This window comes from Pogona vitticeps, chromosome 11 (assembly GCF_051106095.1).
Source record: "Pogona vitticeps strain Pit_001003342236 chromosome 11, PviZW2.1, whole genome shotgun sequence".
Taxonomy (NCBI): domain Eukaryota; kingdom Metazoa; phylum Chordata; class Lepidosauria; order Squamata; family Agamidae; genus Pogona; species Pogona vitticeps.
Window position 1 is genome coordinate 32,036 of NC_135793.1, and position 19,712 is coordinate 51,747.

General features: G+C 45.5%; 1 protein-coding gene across 3 annotated transcripts; it reads right to left on the bottom strand.

The window, feature by feature from the left end:
• Positions 1–1,079: 1,079 nt before the first annotated feature.
• Positions 1,080–18,606, bottom strand: ARR3 (arrestin 3). 3 transcript variants are annotated; one of them, XM_072980992.2, is made up of 16 exons: positions 18,183–18,606; positions 15,506–15,548; positions 14,157–14,187; positions 12,762–12,822; positions 11,576–11,620; positions 9,222–9,421; positions 8,590–8,649; positions 7,564–7,631; positions 7,147–7,282; positions 6,819–6,903; positions 6,065–6,137; positions 4,943–5,080; positions 4,762–4,845; positions 4,220–4,243; positions 3,280–3,332; positions 1,080–1,294 (listed from the first exon to the last, which is right to left on the bottom strand). In XM_072980992.2, exons 2-16 carry the CDS (start codon positions 15,520–15,522, stop codon positions 1,116–1,118), a joined length of 1,254 nt encoding a protein of 417 aa, XP_072837093.2. In that variant the 5' UTR covers positions 15,523–15,548; positions 18,183–18,606; the 3' UTR covers positions 1,080–1,115. The 3 variants fall into 3 exon arrangements, with proteins under 3 accessions (XP_072837093.2, XP_020640052.1, XP_072837094.2); XM_020784393.3 differs by having other exon boundaries at positions 1,080–1,319; XM_072980993.2 differs by having other exon boundaries at positions 15,506–15,551.
• Positions 18,607–19,712: the final 1,106 nt, after the last annotated feature.

Below are 19,712 nucleotides of genomic sequence, written 5' to 3' on the forward strand. Positions count from 1 at the left end.
GAGGAGGAGCAAGAGCTCCTCGCTTTCCCAGGGACCAAGAAGGAGGAAACCTCCTAGCGCCTTGGTTTCCTCATGTCCCCCTCAACCTTAAAATTTGGTCCGATTGATCCATGCTAACGGTCATACTGCAGGGCAAACCCTTTCACTTTTAGGAGCAAACCTTATACGGGGAGAATGACTGTCACATTCCTCTAGCAGTGAAACAGAAGCATTTTCCAGGGGATGGGAGATGGTGAGGTAGAGCTATATTGTTTGTTGGAACAAAACAACCAAGAGTTTTCTACTTCCTTAAAGCCTAATTATGTTTCTTTAACCAGGTTTTTGGTTAAGCACCCCCCACTTCTTCAGATGCAGCAAGAAAAAGAGAGCTTCTGCTGAATAAAATAAAAGAAAGGTCTGGTCTGCCGCAATGTACCCAGAAAGAGGCAAGGGGGGAATCCCCCCCCAAATGGCTCTTGTTTTGAAAGAAAACAGAAGGCAAGAGCTAAGCAGAACACACAGGGGGGCAGACCATGAAAACTGGTCATAATCAATTCAATAGTTTTATTTTGAAAGCAATTGTATAACTCTTGTTAATTGTATGAAGGAAACAGAACCTTTCTCAGTTGATTCATCTCAAGGGGTAACAAAGGATGTTGTCGGTTGCCTCTTGCATGTGTTCAAAATGTAGGTTATCTTCATTTTAATGTACAAGAAGTGTCCTTTGGGCAACTATCTGTAACAGGAGCACCTTGTTCCTTTCCTTTAAACTACAGACTGCAAAATATGTGTTACAGACTAGGGGGGAGTTCCAGATGATGCTTTTTATTGTACACTTGCCATTTTTTCCATGAACATTTATGAGCGTTCAAGATATGGATATCTTCAATTTCTGGCTGTCATGTGTTTCACCATAATTTCTTAAGAGTTTTCCACCACTGGAACCTTTCAACACTCAGTGCATAGACACAGGCACCGGTCCCTTAGAGGTCCTTCTGGTTTTACAACTAAGACTGAGGAGTTTGTATAGTTATAATTTTGTGGATTGTTTTTCAAGTGAAAAGGGGGTGAGAAAAAATCACATCACAGATACCAGTTACTAAAGTGTCAAATAATATGTATTGAACATTGTGCCCTTAGTAATGCATGAAAAGAATGCCCACTCCCAAATTTGAGAGCAGCAAGGATTCCTGTACTGCCAAAGGGGTAGCCACGTTAGCTTTCTCCTTTGTCCTCTTCCTCCTTCTCTTCCTCATCATCCTTCTCGCCTTTGAGCTTCTGCCGAGCAAATTCTTCGATAACAATGTCCTCCGCACTGAAAATAAAGGGAAAAGGCGAGTCTGTCAAACTCATATGAATCAGTCCCTCTCTTCCTCTGGCCTTTGGGAAGAGACCAATGTCAACAACTGTTGGGGACACGCCATAGGCCATAAATTCATCAACCACTAGTCACACAGAACTTTTTCCATCTGAGGTTATCAGCTCCCAGTTAACCTTTTCAAAGGCTCTAGCAAGATTTTTTTTTCACTTAAAGGCCATGGTTAGTATTATGTTGCAGGTTCTGTAGCCCTGTATTGACAGTTCCCAAAGGCATTTTGTGATGTTTACAACAAAGATAACAGGGTTTTACCTGTTTTTGTTTTGCACACCGTTTGGTATACAAACAAAAACATTTATTGTTCCCTGCCAGGAGGCAAGCAGATTTGGTTCTCAATTCTATGGTTTTTAAAAAAATTAAATACAGGAAAAAATAAACTAGAGTTATAAAGAAACTTGGTTATCTTCTTGCAAGAAAACAATGCCAAGAATACCAAGAAACAGGATGAATCATGAGGGTAAAATACAAAGAAAGAAGATGGAAGGAACTGGCAGCAAAATGACCATGTTCTAGATATTCAGCACAGATGAACATCCTGGTCATGTGGTACCTTAAAACACTAAAAGGCATTTTGAATGCAGAGTTTCAAACTGATCCCAAGGGAACTGGGTTTCAGTCACACTGTTTAATATGATGATCCCAAGATGTTTAGCTCTAGTCACAAATACAGCTGCACACCCTGTTCCCTCACACCCACTAAACATGACTTGTTACAAATTCTCTTTAGAGTTTCAGGATCTTTTATTCCTTTACCTTGCCACATCTGTTGATAGTGAATGCACCAGAGAAAGGCAGAGGAAGAAAGAAACAGGCATACACTGGTTAATCATAGTAGTAATTACTATAATTACTAAATTATTTAAAAGAAAAGCCACCGTCAGCCTACTAATGGCTACACAATCCAACTGTTGTTGTTATGTGCCTTCAAATTGGAACTGAGTTACTGAGGCTCTAACGTGAATGTGTTATTTAAGGAGTGGTTTCACCATTTTCCTCACCCCAGTGAGTTTCCATGGCTGAGTGGGGATTCCAGCCCAGGCCTCCTGAGACTTATTTATATTATTTATTCCTTCATTCATTTTTTATACCACCTATCTGATGCATGGTTGCTCTGGGCAATCCATTACTCTGTCTACTACACCACACGGGCTACATAATATAAAGATATTTCCATATAAGTTTTTTCAGGGCGTCCGGATTTTTGAAGTCACGCCTGCTTGGAACACATGTGAATGCTCCCAGGGCCTCCTGGCCTCGTCTGTGGGTCTTCATTGGGTTGCTCACAGGAGCTCTTAAGCAAACACGGTTTTCTTCTTCTTCCATGGAAAGTTTTAGAATCTGATTTACATTTCAATTGATTTATTTAAGCTTTATTGGCCATATTAATAAAGCTTTATTGGCCAAATTAATAAATAAGTTCATATTAATTTAGAAGTGACCACAAAGCCCATCAATCCACCCCCACCTCTCTGTTCATGCAGGAAGCTATCAGAAGGAAGACTTCAGAGTTGCTACGGTAGGCGGACTGCCTCTCCTGGGTCTGTTCAGGGCCCATAGGCTGGCACTTAGTATCAGGTTAAGGTTTCAGAGCAACTTTCAAGCCAGCTGTAGGGTTGGCAAACCAAAGGAGAAAAGGCCGTTAATAGCTAATAATTTCAACACAAATTGAGGACAGTTGGATTGCAACAACACCACAAAAGCTGCTGGACAATATCAGTGATTTTGGCCTAAAATTAAGTCAATAGCAGGCTGGAGCACGTGCAACTTTTCACTGATCCAACTTGGCTCTTTTTATGTTACATCCCACACAGAGCCAATTTCAAAGATTAGAAGGGGAGAAAGGAACCATTCTGCCATCTTAGAAGATTAAATAGTCTTCTTCTCTAAGAGAAATGTTTTCTGCAAAGCAACTTTATACTCACTGTCAGCAGGTTTTGGATGCATCAGAACCACGGGTAGTTCTACACCAACATCACTGAAAGAGAGATCGTAGAAGTACTAAGTGGGAGGAACGCACAGAGAAGGGCCTCTACTGGGCAGGAGATTCCCGGAGGAACTCTGGAACTGTGTTGGACACAGAAGAGCCACACAAGAATGGCACGACAACTTTCCTTTAGACAGCAGAGAATCATGACTTGGCTACTTCCTTCCCTAGGAATCACTAAGCCTTAAAAGAGACAGGCACTCCAGAGAACAATCTTTTCTATGGCGAACAGCTGTCATTATTAGCAACAGCAGCAGTTGTGTTAGTAGTATTTGGTCTAACCCTATACTGAACAATAACTTAAGGAAGACAAAAAATACAGCATATATCAAAAAGTACTTGAAAAGGAAAATACACTATTGGCATATACAACATGAACACCCAGAAAATGGTCAATTAAAACGATTACAGATAAAAACATTTAGAGTAAAAAGCTAAAACACAATTCACAAGCTAGGGTGTGTGTTCATTTAAAGAAGGTCTGGGGAAAGAGGCAGGCTTGGTGCCACCTGAAACTGGGGAGCAGGGGTGAAGAAGGCTGCTACGGGCTTGCTGGCTGGTGGCTATCCACAGGTCTCCTGGGTCAAGCAAACCTGGCCAATGGTTTTCCTGGTGACATGGGTCTGAATTTGAATAGGGTTACATGGCCTCAGGGGCCTAGAGCATCCTATTGTGAACTTGGAATTGTAGGCAAGAAGTAGCCAGTGCCAGAGTTGTTTCAGCAGAAATGTCCTCAAGGTGCATACGTTGGCATCCAGACCATGACAGCCTGCACCAGCGACAGCTTCTGGACTAAACACTAGGGTAGCTTCACCACATACTGTGCCCGACACCCATCTAAATGTGACAGAAACGGAGACTAACAAATTCATTCTTACCTTGATGTGAGGTCTCCCAGAATGCTGGGGAAAGAAAAACATGCACATTGGAGAGCACACTAAAACAAACAAACAAACATTCTGTTTCCTTGTCTCAGAGGTTTTAAAATCCTCTGCCTTGTTCTGGGGGTAGCTGCTGTGCAGGCAACATTAGTCTAATAATGTGGCTTTCACTGGTGTGGCCTTAAGGTTCCAAGCCTCTTAGGGTGCCTGCCAAAGCACTAAAGGAACTGAAGAGGCAAACAGTGAATGAAACTGGAATGTTTCTTTGGAATGATGGCCATTTGAGTCCCAAGTATTTAAGAAGCCAAAGAGGTTGAGTCAATAGCAGCCTTTACAAAAAACAAAAAAATCCATATGATAATGTATTTAAGAAGGCAGCTTTGCCAAATCCAGCAGAGCGAGTCTCTTCTTATACACGGGGAGCCCAAGGGGAATTATCTTCAGGAAGACCAGGTGGTGCCTCCAGAGAACAGCTTGGCCTGTGACACCAGGACTCAAGGATGACAAGTTTTCCATCCTTGTGTGGAAAAGAAACTCACCCTCCTCTGGACACCATCAGGTTGACTTTCACTTTGTAGGAAACCAGGATCCCCAGCACTTCCTTGTCCATTCCAGGTCTCAGACTAAAGGGGGGGAAAGGGGAAAGAGAAGGCATGTCAAGGCAGGGGCTGAGGGGCAGTCGCCTCAGGCCATGATGGAGGAAGGGATGCTTCATCTTACACCGTGGTGGAGGCCAGGTTGGTGTCCTCATGCTTGAGCTTGCCATCCAGTGCCAGGCCGCGCTTCTGCCTGTTTTTATCTAAGGTGGGAGTCACTGTGTAGCTTTTGGAGAAAGTGGAGTTGGCAGCAACATTCTCACTGAAAGGGCCAAAAGAAAAGAGCTCAGGGAAATACGGTCTAGTCCTGAGATTAGAAAATGCTACACATCAGACCATTACAGCTTAGTACTGGAAATGGGTGAAAAAGGAAGCCCACAGAAATATTCCTATCAGAGCTATCATTAAACAACAAACGGAAAACAAAACAAAAAAAGTAATAGGAGGAAACTGAAATTGGGCAAAATGCAACTTTCTAAGTGCTGCTGGGCTATCAGCTGAGCCAATGGTCAGGAACACTGGGAGCTGTAATCCAACCATATTCTGACGTGCCCTCTACCACATCATCAGATATGTTGTGCACACGCAGCCATTCCCAGGCACGTACTGCATATCCATGCTGGGAAATTTCAGCCACTCTCCCTTTCCCAGTGAATTTATGTTCAGTCAGCGTCATGCATCAGGGACTCCAGAAATTCACAGAACTGTCCCGTCATTTTCATAAGGCACAATACATAGAGAATATTAGCCCACGATGTAGCCCATTTCTACTGTAGTTAAATTGTTGTAAGCCACCCAGAAACTTTGGGTCGTGTGGGCGGCATATAAGTTAAACAAAAAAACAAACAAACAAATGTTTAAGTGACTTTTAACTATGCAAGGCCATGACCTAAGAGCTCATTCTATGTAAAATTATATTTCAAGGCCCATCCGTCTCTTCCATTTTTCAGCGCAGTGGAACAATTCTCTGGAAGAAGAAGTGTGGGGTGTGGACTGGGAAATGTATTTTGAACAAAGGCAAATCGAAAATCAGCAATTGGCAAACACAAATCTACAATTTTTGTTTTTTAAAAAAGAAGGGAGTTACTGTTGTGAGACAAAACTGAAATCAAGTCAGAGATTTGCCTATGTTCACCCTTACTGGATCCATATTTTTTCCCACCATAAGATATACACACACCTACAGGTATGAAGAAAATCTTCCCCACCCTTTTCTTTCTTGCCTCTAGACAAACAGGACACTTACACAAACTCCTCTGAACACACAACCTTTGTATATTTGTCCAGGGAATAGAGAACCACATCTGTGATCTGTTCAACTAAAGAGAGAGAGAGAGAGAGAGAGAGAGAGAGAGAAGGTAATTAGGGGGAGGCTATGACCTGATACAGAACACACACACCTTCATGTATCAGGGGACACAGAGATTGAACCCACCCTCTTAAGAATCTGTTATTTTCTTAAAAAGAGGTCTGTGGACCTAAAGCCTGGAGAAGACACTAGAAAGAGTGTGGCTGAATAGTACTGGTCAAGAAGAGAGATGAGGTGTCTGGTTTCCCAGTGGATCACAATCAACCCCATGAGTGCTAAAAGCCATATTATTAACCATACTGAATAATCAAGTTTATTTGTGCCTAAGTTATCAGATCAGAAATTCCACTATGTTGACACAGAGTTTTTATTTTGCACCAAATCCTGGTATGGATCACGGTGTCGACTGAAATAAAACAGCAACGTCCACATGATTTCCTGTGTTTACTGTGCCCCCACTCCAATAATTCTTCAAGTCAGATTACCAACCTTGTGAGAGTTGGTGGCTTCATGAAAATCGAAGTATAACTCTGGAAAAGGATGTGGGAATGAGGCGTGGGAGGGGCAGCCCAAAGGGAAAGTCAAGAGAAAGGTGTGGGAAGAAAGGAGAGGCACCGAAATCCCAATCCATCTTTCGTCACAGGACATTTAAGCAAAGACGCTAGAATCCAGTCTTGCTCTTTCTTCTTACCAGATATTTTAATTTTCTTCACAATCTTGTTGGTGGTGTTGTTAATGTTGACATTAACTCCGATGGGATCTCCATGATAATAAACCTGAAATAATATTGTTGCCAAAGTGAGAAGATAATTTTCAAGTTGTCCTGGGTTGTACATCTCCTGTGCCATTTTATCACCTGGCTTTCAAGTTTAAGAGCAATACATGATGTTCAGGAGGGGGGGGGCTGTGTTCTGTTGGCTAACGCAAATTGCCATGGACAGAAGCAAAGGACAACAGCAGTGCCAGAGTGGGAGCCCACAGCCTCGCCCTCTAGAGAAAAGTGGGAAGCAGAGATGTACCTCTTTGTCCAGTGAGGCCTCAAGATGCAGCGGCTTGTCTGACATCATGAACTGCCTGGTAGTCTCAGCCTTTGGAGCTGGGCCTGTCTTCTCAGGAGCAAACTGGACCTTTCGGATCACCAGCCTTACAGAATTCCTGGAAGCAGAAGGGATAGCTAATCACCCGAGAGCCCCAGTGCCCAACTGGGGGTTTCACACAAGACTGAATGTCATAGGGGTCAGTTGCCCCAGATCAGTGACCCCAAAATTAGAAGGGACAACCCACTTCCTTTTGGTACTGGGTCTATTTAAAGGATAAACATGAAAACATGGAATGTCTAGTTTTCATTTATTGCTTAATGGATTTTTCAGCTGAAGAAAAGGGTGAAAATGCTTATTAATTCAATATGTAACTGTTAAAAGATGTGTCTGACTTACCTCTTGTGAATTTTCTCTTCCAGGTTTTCAGCACAAAAAGTTTTGACCTCAAAGTCAACACCACAAGACTGGAGGAAGAAAATAAGAGCAAAGCCTCACAATCCATCCTTCTTCTGAATGTTCATTTACAGATATGGATTAGATAGAGGAGCAGTGATGAAATCTTAGAGTCCTGTGCTATCTTGAAGGCTACAAATTCATCAGGGCATAAACTCTGCTGAAGCAGGGCATTTCCTCAGTTCCATCAAGGGTTATCCTTGTTGATAGGTTTAAGGAGAGTAAAGCATACTGCAAAGGGCGCACTGTCTTGCAGTGACCGATACATCAGTGATGCGAAAATGAATCAGGAAGGGTGTGAAAAAAGCCATGCTGTCATTTTGCTTCCCCGAGCAAGTAGCTCTGGCTGGCGCACCAGCTGCAGCCTTCCTTAGGAAAGGGGTAGGTCTGGCCCCAGGGAATGAGGCCTTACCTGTGGCATTCCTGTGATGAGCTTTGAACTGGGTTGCTTTCTGAAAGCATTTGGAAGCTGCAACCAGGGCAAAATATTGACAGCCGGACCATGGGCTGACACGGCCTTTAGATCTTCTGTGCCACCCATCTTGACTTAACGGTGTTAGTTCTCAGCTGCTTCTGAGTTCAATCCCAGACGCTTGCTTGAGCCTACAAAGCCCCAAAGGCCTTCTCCTCTCTCCCTGGGAGGCCACCCAGTCTTTCAGATCTTCACCAGATGCCCCGTTAGATGTCCCACCTTCCCTTAGACAGCTGAATATGTGAGACAAGGCACCCTGTGGAACCCCCTGCCAAGGGAAGACAGGCTCCCAGGTGAGCTTCCAGGGGGCAGCCGAGAGTAGGTTGCTTTGCATGGTCTTTGACCTGTTCGTTTTGAAACTTCCTTCTAGAGTTCCTGAACTGTTTTTAAAGACTTCACTTTTATATATGACTTTTAAACTTTATTTCATCTCTCTTTTTTGCTTCTCTTGATGTTTATTACATGTGGCAAACCATACTTCTCATAGGTATACCTACTTTTCCAGCATCATCAGGTCCTGGCTGAAGTGTGACAGAACACGGAAGATTAGTCGCCATCTATGGGAGAGAGAGAAAAACCTTTGTAAGAACATGGACTCACCTTAACAAACGGTTTAATCCTGTACAAACCAGCAATTTCAGGAGATGGCCGCACCATGCCCAGTGGCATAGACTCTAGAGAGAATAGGGTGAGGTGGCCAACTTCACGGAATCAGTCCTTCCCCTGCTCCTTTGTTGTACATGCAAGGGAAGTCATGTGGATAAGCAGTCCTTTAAGGGTGCTTTCGTGCCATTCTGAAACCCCGGATTTGTTTTTTAAGCAGCCCCAGAGCTGTCTGAAGACAATCCTAAACCCAGCCGTAGTAATGTATTCATGTGGAGGCTCATCTGGAAATGCAAGAGTGTGTCTGCTGCCGTTCAACTGATGCAGGATCGAAGGCTCCCCCCCCCGAAAGAATGACTCAGGTGCAGATCCCCTGAGACTGAAACCGTTTCCACGCTGATCCCAGAGAGGTGAGCTCACTTTCATGACTTTGATACAAGTCAATGGTCCTTCTGTGGCCCCTCTCCAAGGGTAAAAATAGGGTGGTGATCGGGAGCCAAGGAAGCTCGAGGCACTTACTACGTACCTCAAAGGTGAAGGGGTAAGCATTCTCTCCCAGTTTTTTCATCAGTTTCTCTTGCAAAGGAGTGAGGGTCTTGGGTGCCTGGTCTGGCACAGGAGGAAAAAGCTGAATGGCGAGGACATAGAGGTCCTTCCTGAAGGTCAGCCCAATGACATCCAGATCGTCTCTGCCGTAGCGGAAGGCACAGGTGAGGGTCACGTACACTAAGGTCACCAGAGGACGGAGAGCGTTCAGAGGGAAAAGGGGAAAAGGGAAGCCGCCAGATGTGAGGGGGGGATGTCGAACAGGGAGGAAGAGAAGAAGATCACGTCGTGTTAGTAGAAAACAAAATGGCTCTTAATTCAGATAGAAATGTAATTCGCTCATAATTAATTCAGTGTGCAGAAACTAAAGTCATGAACTAATCTTTCTTTCTTAATCTTAATCTTTTCCCAACCATTTTGCAAGGTGCTTTACTACGGTTGCCCCATTTTTATGACGAGAGGGTGGTCTACAAAGTTGCCTAGAAGTAACTGGTTACTAATAACAAGTTTCATATAATTAACTCCTTTTTCTAATAAGTAAGTTAAAACCACATTACATTACAATCATGCATTTTATATTTTGCTCTGTGCCATCCTCTTTGCCTACACCGTGACCTCTTGGCTTCTCTGTAGAGCTGACCTTCCCACTGTTTGCCCTTCGCCTCACCCCTTGCCTGCCTGCCTGCCTGCCACCCACTAGGATTTGCCATCGTGGTACGGATCTCCCTGGCCTGCTTCCACCTAAACTGGAGGAGTTGCAGCAGGAGCAGAAGTGGTGCCTCCTTCCCTTCCTTTCCCGGAGGTTCTTTCCTGGAGAGCCTTCGTCCCCCTCCTTCGGCAGGGAAATGAATGGGGCCGAGGAGAGAAGGGTGCTCCTGAGGCATGGCAAGCCAACTAATATGGAACCAAGAAAGGGCAGGGAGAGGAACTCCTGGCACAGCCAATCCCTGGTGCTTCATGTGCAAAGACATCGTTTGGGGAATATTAATTCCGAGGAAAATATTTACATCTCCCAATTCCTGTATGCGTCACTCAACATAGATCTCTTTGAACAAGAGATTCTTCCGAAGCAGAGCTGTATTTTAAATTTTTAAATTTATGTATAATAGTTTAATTTTTTATGACACCTTTGTATCTTGATTTGGAGTATCATTGCTGCACAGTGCAAGGCCTGCCAGGGCAAACCGTTACCCACTGCCTTATTTTAAAAACTACCATGGGCATTTTTAAAAAAAGCCTTTTTCCCCCCTCCGCGCCTCCCCCACCATGTGTATTTATTGTTGTCTTGGGAATGCTTTGTATCCAAAGGCGACAAGTTGTAACATTCTGATGCTCTGTTTATAAAAAGTAAATAAAGAGTAAATATTTTGTTTTCAACATGGTAATAATAGCTGCAGCCAATTTCCTTTTCAGAGTGAGGCCTGAAATTAATGATAATGATATCCTTCAACAAGCAGCTTCCCAAGCTCTCCTGAGGAGATAATCTTTTAAGTAAGGTCAGAGAACTCAGTCTCTGAGAGCTGATCTCCTTCCACAAGAGGCGAAGAGGGCAGGATGAGGAATCTGGCAGCAGGTGGGTTGGGAGGCTTTGAATTTGGGGGAGCCAAGAACCAGCCCTTGAATGAAGACTTGGCGTCGAGGTGCCAGAGGTCATTTCAAAAGGAGAGGACGTTTTTAAAAGGAGAAGAAGAAAAAACTGTTGAGAAAAATGAGGTGGAAATTAAGGAGCCACCCCTGCCCAGAGCACTGCTGAGCTTAGGACGCGGTGGCCATTTTGCCACTGTCTCCCCTTCCTCTTTGAGCTCCATATAGGATTGCTCTGTGACAACATTGATCATCACTCACTGAAAATACTCCAGCCGTCGTCCCTTGCAGGTGAGGGCATAAAAGGAGACTTGACCTGGCCCAGCATCAGGGCTTTTAGAAGAAGAATGCAACTGGTCCAAAAATCAGCATATTCACAAAGTCAGGGACCCAGTAGCCAGTAGGTTTACCAATACAAGTGTATGTTAATGGTTAGGATTAGGGCTTTTTTATCTCCTGGAGCTAGAGTTGTCTTGAACTTGTCAAAGGTGCCAATACAGACATAGAATCAGAGGATTCTTGGAGTTTATCTGGTCTAGCTGTATGCTGAAGACAGACATTTATAACAGAAGTATTTATAACAGAAGTGTGCATGCCTTTCCACACACAAAGAAAGAAAGAAAGAAAGAAAGAAAGAAAGAAAGAAAGAAAGAAAGAAAGAAAGAAAGAAAGAAAGAAAGAAAGAAAGAAAGAAAGAAAGAAAGAAAGAAAGAAAGAAAGAAAGAAAGAAAGAAAGAAAAAATAAATTACCTTTCCTGTCCTTCAGGTATTCTGGGTCAATCAAGACAATCCCATCTACAAACAGATATAAAAGAGAATGTAATTTAGAAATGCCAGTGAGCCTTAAAGGATGATAAATGTTGTGGCTACTGTGTTGGTGTCAGGCAAAAAAGGCTAGGAATAAAAGCTCTCATCAGCTAGAACCTTAACCTGTTTGCCTCCTTTTTTTCCCCTTGAGCCTAACTCAGTGCAGAGGACTTAGGTTTGCCATCTTAGGTCTGAAAAGAATTTTCCAAAGAGAAGACAGGCTTCTTGGAGGTTCTTAGCAAAACTGTGCTTTCGGTGCTCTCTGATATCTCAAGTTGAAAGCATGATTGACTGGGAAGTAAGACCCACTGAGCAGGAGGGTTTGCTTCCTTATGACTGTACGTAGCACCGGAGCCTAAATGCCTCCTCGTTGAGGATCAGTTAACCCAACAATTTCCCCACCCCCTCGATGCTGTTTACCATTCTTTCTGAGTCTCAGGAGAAAGTGCTTCTTGAAAGGTGGATATAAACTCAAAAGTGGGGGTGGTCAGTTCAGAAGCAAAGTCCTAACCCTCAGCCCTGTGAGAACTTCAGCCACCATCCAGACCTCTGGAACAGGGAGACGGTGTGTCTGTGAACTTTGGCAGGACTGCAGTCAATCCATGTGCCTTTCTGTTGCCTCCGTTCCTGCATTCAGCTGCCTATCTGTCAGTTACAAAGCACGCAGCCCAAAGTGGTGGGTGTGATAAGGCTGGATGGGACCGTTTCCAGTCGCAGGTAAGGGGAACAGCCACATTTTTGATGTTCTGCCATGATCAAGGCCCTCCTCCTCACCAAATGGAAAGTGAGTGTAGGAAGCAGGAGAATCAACGAGAATATATATTCCCTCTCTTGTCTTCTGCTTTGCTCTTTTGGTCTCCTTATTCTGAATATTTTTAAAAGCAATTTAATAAATGTAACCTGTCATAAAAGAGCTTTCCAAAATAACAGAACTTACTTGCAACCTTGTACTCCATGACATTCTATGACCCCAGGATTTTACCACCTCATTCTACCACATGCTCAGTTCTCTGGATAATGCCTCTACGTAGGAACCAGGTTTTCATTGTGTGTCAGCGTCCTAAGTTGTGATGCTGTGTGCAAAAGGGATGCCTCCAGAAGACACTGGAGGGTAATCACAGTCACTCACCTACGGGTTCGACATCCTCCACGCGGTCCACAAAATCACGCTTTCCAAGATAGATGGATAGCTAGAGGGCAGGGTGGGGAAAAGTAAAAAGTTTGTACTCCAAATAGGCTCACAGATTTATGCTGTTTTACTTTTGAGAACTGGCTGCCTGCCCCAGGCATCATTTCCTCATAGGAAGACGGAAGGAAGGCAACCTGGACCTTGACTGTGACAGTGGTATCCTTGGCCTACCTCACCGGAAAAGCTGCATCCCATCCTTGGAGGAAGGACAGCCCAGGTGTGAACGTGCAGGTAGTCTTCTCACACAAGGCTTGCGCCTGCTGCTGAGCCGTTCCACTCACTGGAAGATTAAGCTGAGTGGTGGCTCTACAGAACATGTAATAATGGTTCCTTTGAAGGCCATTCACTTGGGAAAGGGGAAAAATGTTGGCGGAAGAAGGCTTGGGGCCAGCCAAGGACCAGTTGAGTCTTTCAATTGATTTACTTCTCTCTCTCTCTCTCTCTCTTAAAGATGAGGTTAAAAGCTGAGGAAATAGCTGCAGTTGCTATGATCTCTTTTCTACAAGAGGGACTCTTGGAGATAGAGAGAGGGTGATAGCTGTACTTGCTAAGCCCCATGGCTGGGTCAACGGAAGGGAGGGAGGGAGGGAGGGAGGGAGGGAGGAGTGGGTTGGCAAGAGCCCCGCCACTATCCATGGCTGTCTTGTGTATGGTGGCATGTGGCAGGTGTCCTGCAAGGCTTGGCTCCCATGAGCATAAACTGTCCTGTCCTGGGACAGTTGCTCACATGCCAGCTGCAGATCTGACCATGAGAAAGGCATCATCGTGGTACCCACACACTCACCACCAGCTTTAACATTTAGAAAACTCCTTGGACCTGCCAAAAGGCAGCCTGAAGCTCTTCGTCAGTGGACCAAGGCCTAAGAAAGCAGCATGAGCCCCCCACCCCCACCCCCTGCCCCCTGCCCCATTCACCAGGCCATCCCTGTGCCGGAAGCACCCATTCCTGCCAGAATTTAAAAGCATCAGACAAGTCTTGATTTTTTGTTAGCACGATGGCTAGCTAAATGGCTCTAAAGAGTGCTCTGACACAGGCGCACAGCTTATGAGCTACCCCACCGCAGTTAAATTCATACTGGAAATACTTGCCAGGACATGTACTCATGACATGGGTTCAACATACAGAAGTTCCTAGTAAATATGTGAAGAATAGTTACATGGAATAGCCCTTCAGAATATCCAGAGATGGATTTTTTTGTGGTCCCCCCACCCTGCATTTTTTAGGAGCAAGTCATGGCATATACAGTACATGTAGCGTACCTCAGCCTGAAATTCTGGGCCGAGCATCTCTCTATCATAATTGTTACATATTTATGAAACAAACTGTATTCTTACCTTCCCATTGGGGCAGGTCTTCTTATACACTCTGTCAACACAACCAAAGAGAAATGGAAGAACTAGGTACAGCTGTGGACTTATTTCCTTTGGCAACATGCTTTATTAAAGGTACAATTGTGCAACATCTGATGAGACTGGTAACACATGGCGTTGTGCCGGTGTTTTTCCTATGTCGGTGCACCATTCTGCCAGAGAAGTGGTGAAAGGAAGGACAAGGGAGGAGCAGGCTCTTGTCAGATCCGGCACCATACTAGACCCCAACACGTGCTGTGGGGTTAGGGGACAGGTTTTATTTGTCCTCAAAAAAAAAAAAAAGGCCTTGAGGGGCAGAGGGAGCAGGCTGGAGATGGTGGTGCACCCTGAGAATCATAGGGAGGGCTCAGCTCTGGCCAGCCAGGGTCCCCTTAGTTAGGGCACTTCCCTTGGCATGAAGAGGCACTGACTGGTTTGGAAAGCTGTGTTAATTGCTCCCCCTCCTCAAAAAATAAAATAAAAAATAAAATAAAAAATAAATCAGGCTTGCTTTAAATGTTACAGAGGGGAGGAGGGGAAGTCCAGAACCATGCCTCTTGTGCACTGTTTAGGATGCTTCTGTTCCCTGCTCTAATCCCGGTGCCATCATCGGCCGCTTTGTATACTGAAGATGTGTGCACACATCTTCCAGCTCTCTGACTCTCCTTTTGCTGTGGGTCATCCCCCCCCTTCCCCACAGGATTGTTCGGCTAGCCCAATAAACTGCTTTTGGAGCTACAGAGCATCTTGAGGAAGAGCTGCAATGGCTATTAAACTGAATCTGCAAAACCCATGAGAAGACTCTGACCTGCCCAATCCTAATGTTTTGGATTGCACAACGGCAAACTGGAATGGTCTGTTGAACCATTGAAACCATGTCTAATTTTTTTCCTCCATGTTTAGACAGAAATGGGTGAATACAGGCTAAATATACTTTATATTTGAGAGGGAATCCAGAAAAACACATTTGTGCAAAAGAAAGAACACGGGAGACCCTCCCTGATCCTCCTGCTCCCCTTGTTTTTTTTACACCTCTGGTAAGGTAAAAGGTAAAGGTTCCCCTTGACATTTAGTCCAGTCGTATCCGACTCTAGGGCACGGTGCTCATCTCCATCTCCAAGCTGTAGAGCCAACGTTTTTCCAAAGGCAGTTTGCATGGTCACATGGCCAGTACAACTAGACACGTGACGCCGTGACCTTCCCACTGAGGTGGTGCCTATTTATCTACTCGCATTTACATGCTTTCGAACACCTCTGAGGGATCTGTAATGCCCTGTGACGAACCCAAACTCAGCCCCTGTCACACATCTGGCAGGAGAAAGAAAAAGACTTACTTTGGTCCTTCAGCCATCCTCAGTTAGCACTGTGGTGGGGATTCTGCTGAGGAAAACAAAACAAGACAGAGACACGCACTGGGTTAAGCCAGGTGGCATAAAGAAAGAAGGGTGGCTGATGGGTTGGGGTTCCTTCTGAATCCTTCACTTCTGGGTCTAGCGCCAGGTCCTAAAAGCCAAAAGAGTTGAGATGCTGTTCCAAGCAGAAAGCACAGAGAGGAGGCAGAGGGTTGGAGGCAGGAGGGGCGCCTTCGAGAGAGAGGTTAGCAGAAAGTGGGGGTTCGTTCAGAGTTCTTACTGGAGATGGGGGGGGGGAATTAGGCCCTGAGCACCACAGAAGAAAGCTCTCTGAAAGTACCTTCTCTGGAAGTATTTGATTAGCAAGCCCGAAAGTAGATGGCAGAAGCCCCGCCCCTCTCCATGAGAAGCGAAGAGGCGCCCACCTGCCGTGCCCCCTGGCATGTGAGAAACGGACCCTCGGACGCCTTTTCTGCCCCAGGCTGGAGTTTGGCACTTTCTCTGCCCTCCCTCTTCATTGCCTAGTTGTTCGACTGTCCAATGTTCATGCCACCTTTGTGAAGCTTTTGTAGCAGCTCAGTGGTCTTAATAAAAGTATTAGCCATTCTGCCCCTTGCAGTAATCTCTTTTGCTTGAATGAATTTTAGTTCCTTGAACAGAGTCCTGCATTAGACTGTAAATATCTCCGTTTTAACCAGTTGATTCTCACCAAGCTTAACAGAGATCAGCTCAGCAGCTCCTTAAGTGCAGGTAGTCCTTGTGTCATGACCTGAGGTCTTAAGCCAGTGGAATATGAGCCAGCCGGTAAGCTAAAAGGGATCCTTTTATGCAACAACAGCTAATCAATACACCCATCATGCTACAGTTGTTTCTGGTAGGACTTGCCACTGACTATTTACAAAATGGTTCATCCTGAAATCCTGTGGAAAGGAAAAAAACAAGTTCCATCTCCTTCTCTGGCACACAGAAAAATTTATGTGATCATTATCAGAGAAATTTATTTACATGGTCTCTATAGGCGTGTGTATCCATCTTCAAGCAAACAGAAAAACATTAATTAGAGAAAACTCCCCTTCGCTGTGGGACTGCAGAGCTGAAAAGCAGCATATTTCTTGTCGGGAGACCAATGGTTGCTGGGTGGCTGCAAAGTGAAGGAGTCCCTTTCTGGCCAGAAAAGGAGTCCCTGTTGCAAAGGTGCTTGGGAACTGGGGAAGAGAGCAGAGGCTGCCTCCACCTCTCCTGGGATCACCCGAGCCTGAGCCACCGTGGCCTCTTTGGGCAAAAAGAGGTCATTTTGGTGCTGCTCTGCTTTTGTTAGAGCTCGCCGGAGAGAAGAGGGAAGGATGAGCAAACTGTTCCGGAGCCCTGGAGGCAAAGCTCGGTTCAATAAGCAAAGCTAGCCTCGGTCATCACAGGGTATGCCCTCGGTGCCTTTTGGGAGAGGGAAGGTGTGGGGCCTTGGAAGCTCACACAGAAACACATGTTGTTGCCTTAAACGTGTGTATCGGGGGTCCCTCCCCCCTCCTGACAAAGCAGGATAGCATCAATATTCAAACTCTAAAAATTTTGAGGACTCTGAAGGCTTCCGACAGGAAACAACCTCCATCCACAGGCCCCTGGGTCAGCTGCCCCTTGAAGCGCAACCAGAAACTGACTGACTGGCCCATCCAAGAGGATGCTCAATGGATGCCCCTGCCGTTTGTGTGATGATGGGAAGTTCCTAAGGAAGGTTCAAAGTCTCCTCGGCACAAGCAGTTCCAGAGGTGGCCAAAGCACGGATACTTTTGCTTGGTTCCCCCCCCCCACTTTTTTTCAGTCCAGCCCATGCCTCGGGGGGGTCTTCCGCAATGATCAGCCTCACAGAAGTTCCATACTGCTAAACCTGATCCATGAGCGATCAGAGAGTGTTCAAATCCTGACCTGGCTCCTAAATGCACCCGATGGCTTTTGGCCAGCCCATTGGTATCTTAACCTAGTCTATTGCACATGTCTGTTTGGAAGCTAAAGTGGGAGTGGGGGAAGCTGGGCCATGTGGCACAGTGTTTAGACTGCAGCCAAGACTCTGCTCACGGCTTGAGTTTGATCGCGATGGGCTCAGGGAGCCAGCTCACGACTCAGCCTCCCACCCTTCTGGATGGGGGCAGGGCGAGGGAGGAATGTGTAGACCCTAGATGGGCGGGATAGAAATCTAATACATAAATAAATAGTCTGCATAATTAAATTGCAAACCACCTTTTGAGTGCTTTAAGTGTTGTGGGGCAGAATGTAAGCAGCACAATTTGCTTGGCTTTACTTCTGTCCTGAACATGCTAAAAACAAGGCTGGGCGTAAAGGTTACCCACACACAAATAAATGAACCAAAGAAATCAGAGAGAAGGAGAAAAAGCAGCTCTTTGTTGCCTCAGTGCTCCCTTCCCACCCGATGCAGGAAAGTCATCCCACATGTTTGGTCCCCTGGGGAGAGCTGAAGCAGGGTGTGGGGGGGTGCTGGTGCCTGGATCCCTCTCGAGCCCCAGTTCCTGGGAACAGGCTTGGATCGTTTTTCTTCCTTGGTTGCCCAAGTTCGCCTGAGACCAGCAGTGCAGTTGCCTCAGCAAAGCTATACGGAATCTGTTCTCTTGCTTGGATCAGAAGCAGTTAGAAATCCAAAATGCCTTACCTGCAAAGACAATCGGTAGAGAACTCTCCTCTCTTGGCTCATGCACTTCCTGCGCCAGAGCTGGGAGGCTTCTGGATCTTGTTCCTGGAGTTCTTATACCCCCATAGCTAACCCTCCCCCGCTAGTTGCTCATTCCAGATTGGAGTGAAAAGGAGTGTGTGTGTGTGTGTGTTGATCTATGCTTATTGCAGATAGAGTATTTTGAGGTTAGAATCCTATTAGACAATTAGTTGGTGGTACTTTTGTTAAGAGAGTGGGCTATAAATATTGCTTTCTACTCTGGCTCTGGAGAAAGAAGATTACAGAGATTGATAAAGCTCAAGGCTCAAGAGCAGATGATTAGCATGGCCCTGTTGCTTTTGTTCTCAAGACTTCTGTGCTGCTTCCACCCACTGCCGCTGTGGCCACTGGCAGTTCTATCCCTGGACTCAAGTCGGATGAGGCGGTGAGACAAACAGCCAGAAGCCAGGTCAGGTATTGTTTAAAACATTCACCAAAGTGGCCGTAAGGCCAAGCGTGGCCTCCATGGGGACAGGACCTGGACATCATGAACATTTTGTCAAGGAGAGGGCACCGTCCACCGTCATTCATGAAACGCCGGGGGCCTTGGCCAATGTCAAAGTGCATCTTTTGAATTAATAAAGGTACTGCTTGAATTTCCTGTTACCAAAGAGTGAGGGGCCAGCTTGGACTTTTTGTTGTTCCTCTAAATAATGACTTTGCTGCTGATGCAGATTGATGGGAATAGTAACACGAAGTTTGACAAACATGTGGCACTTAAAAAATGAAGCTGTTACATCTGCCACCAGTTTTTCTGGATGTCACCCCCAACTCATGAGATAAAACTTTGCTACAAGACCCTTTATGGTTTGTTGCTGCCCCTGAATGGCACTCTCTCTATTCAACTCCACAGTGAATGTTTTCCACACTGGCTAGGATCCCCGTTCAATATCGATCTTTGTGACACCCCAGCTGCAGAATCGCCAGCTGTGACAACCCAACCAAGTACTGGCTACCCACGAGAGTGTGTCTCATGGCATGGCCGGGTTGCACCACGGCCCTAACTTCCGATGTTGGAATTCACACACATAAATTTTGAACAGGGTATTTTGCATATAAGTTGTGAGAAAAATGAAGAAGGAAAAGGACAGAAACAGCAGGAAGGGAGAAAGGGGTGGTGGTGGGCATGCATCACGGTAAAAGAAGAAGTAGCCCAAAGCCCTGAAAAGGTCGAAGGGGTGGAAGGTTGTTTCCAAAGAGGACACAGGACACTTCTGCCACTGCCATCCTATCCTGGGGGAAGCCCTGCTTCTGTTGCCCCCCCCCTCTCTCCTCACAGATCTTGCGATCTTGCTTTCAGGGTTGTGGCCTTACTGGACATAAAGGATTCAGGCTCCAGGCTAAGAGGATGCTTATCAGCAATGAGGGGGAGGGGAAACCACCCAAACGCATTTGAAATGTCTTATTGGAAGGAAGCTTTACAGATACTTTGGACTTCCAGGAAGACAAATACATGGACGGTGGACCCAG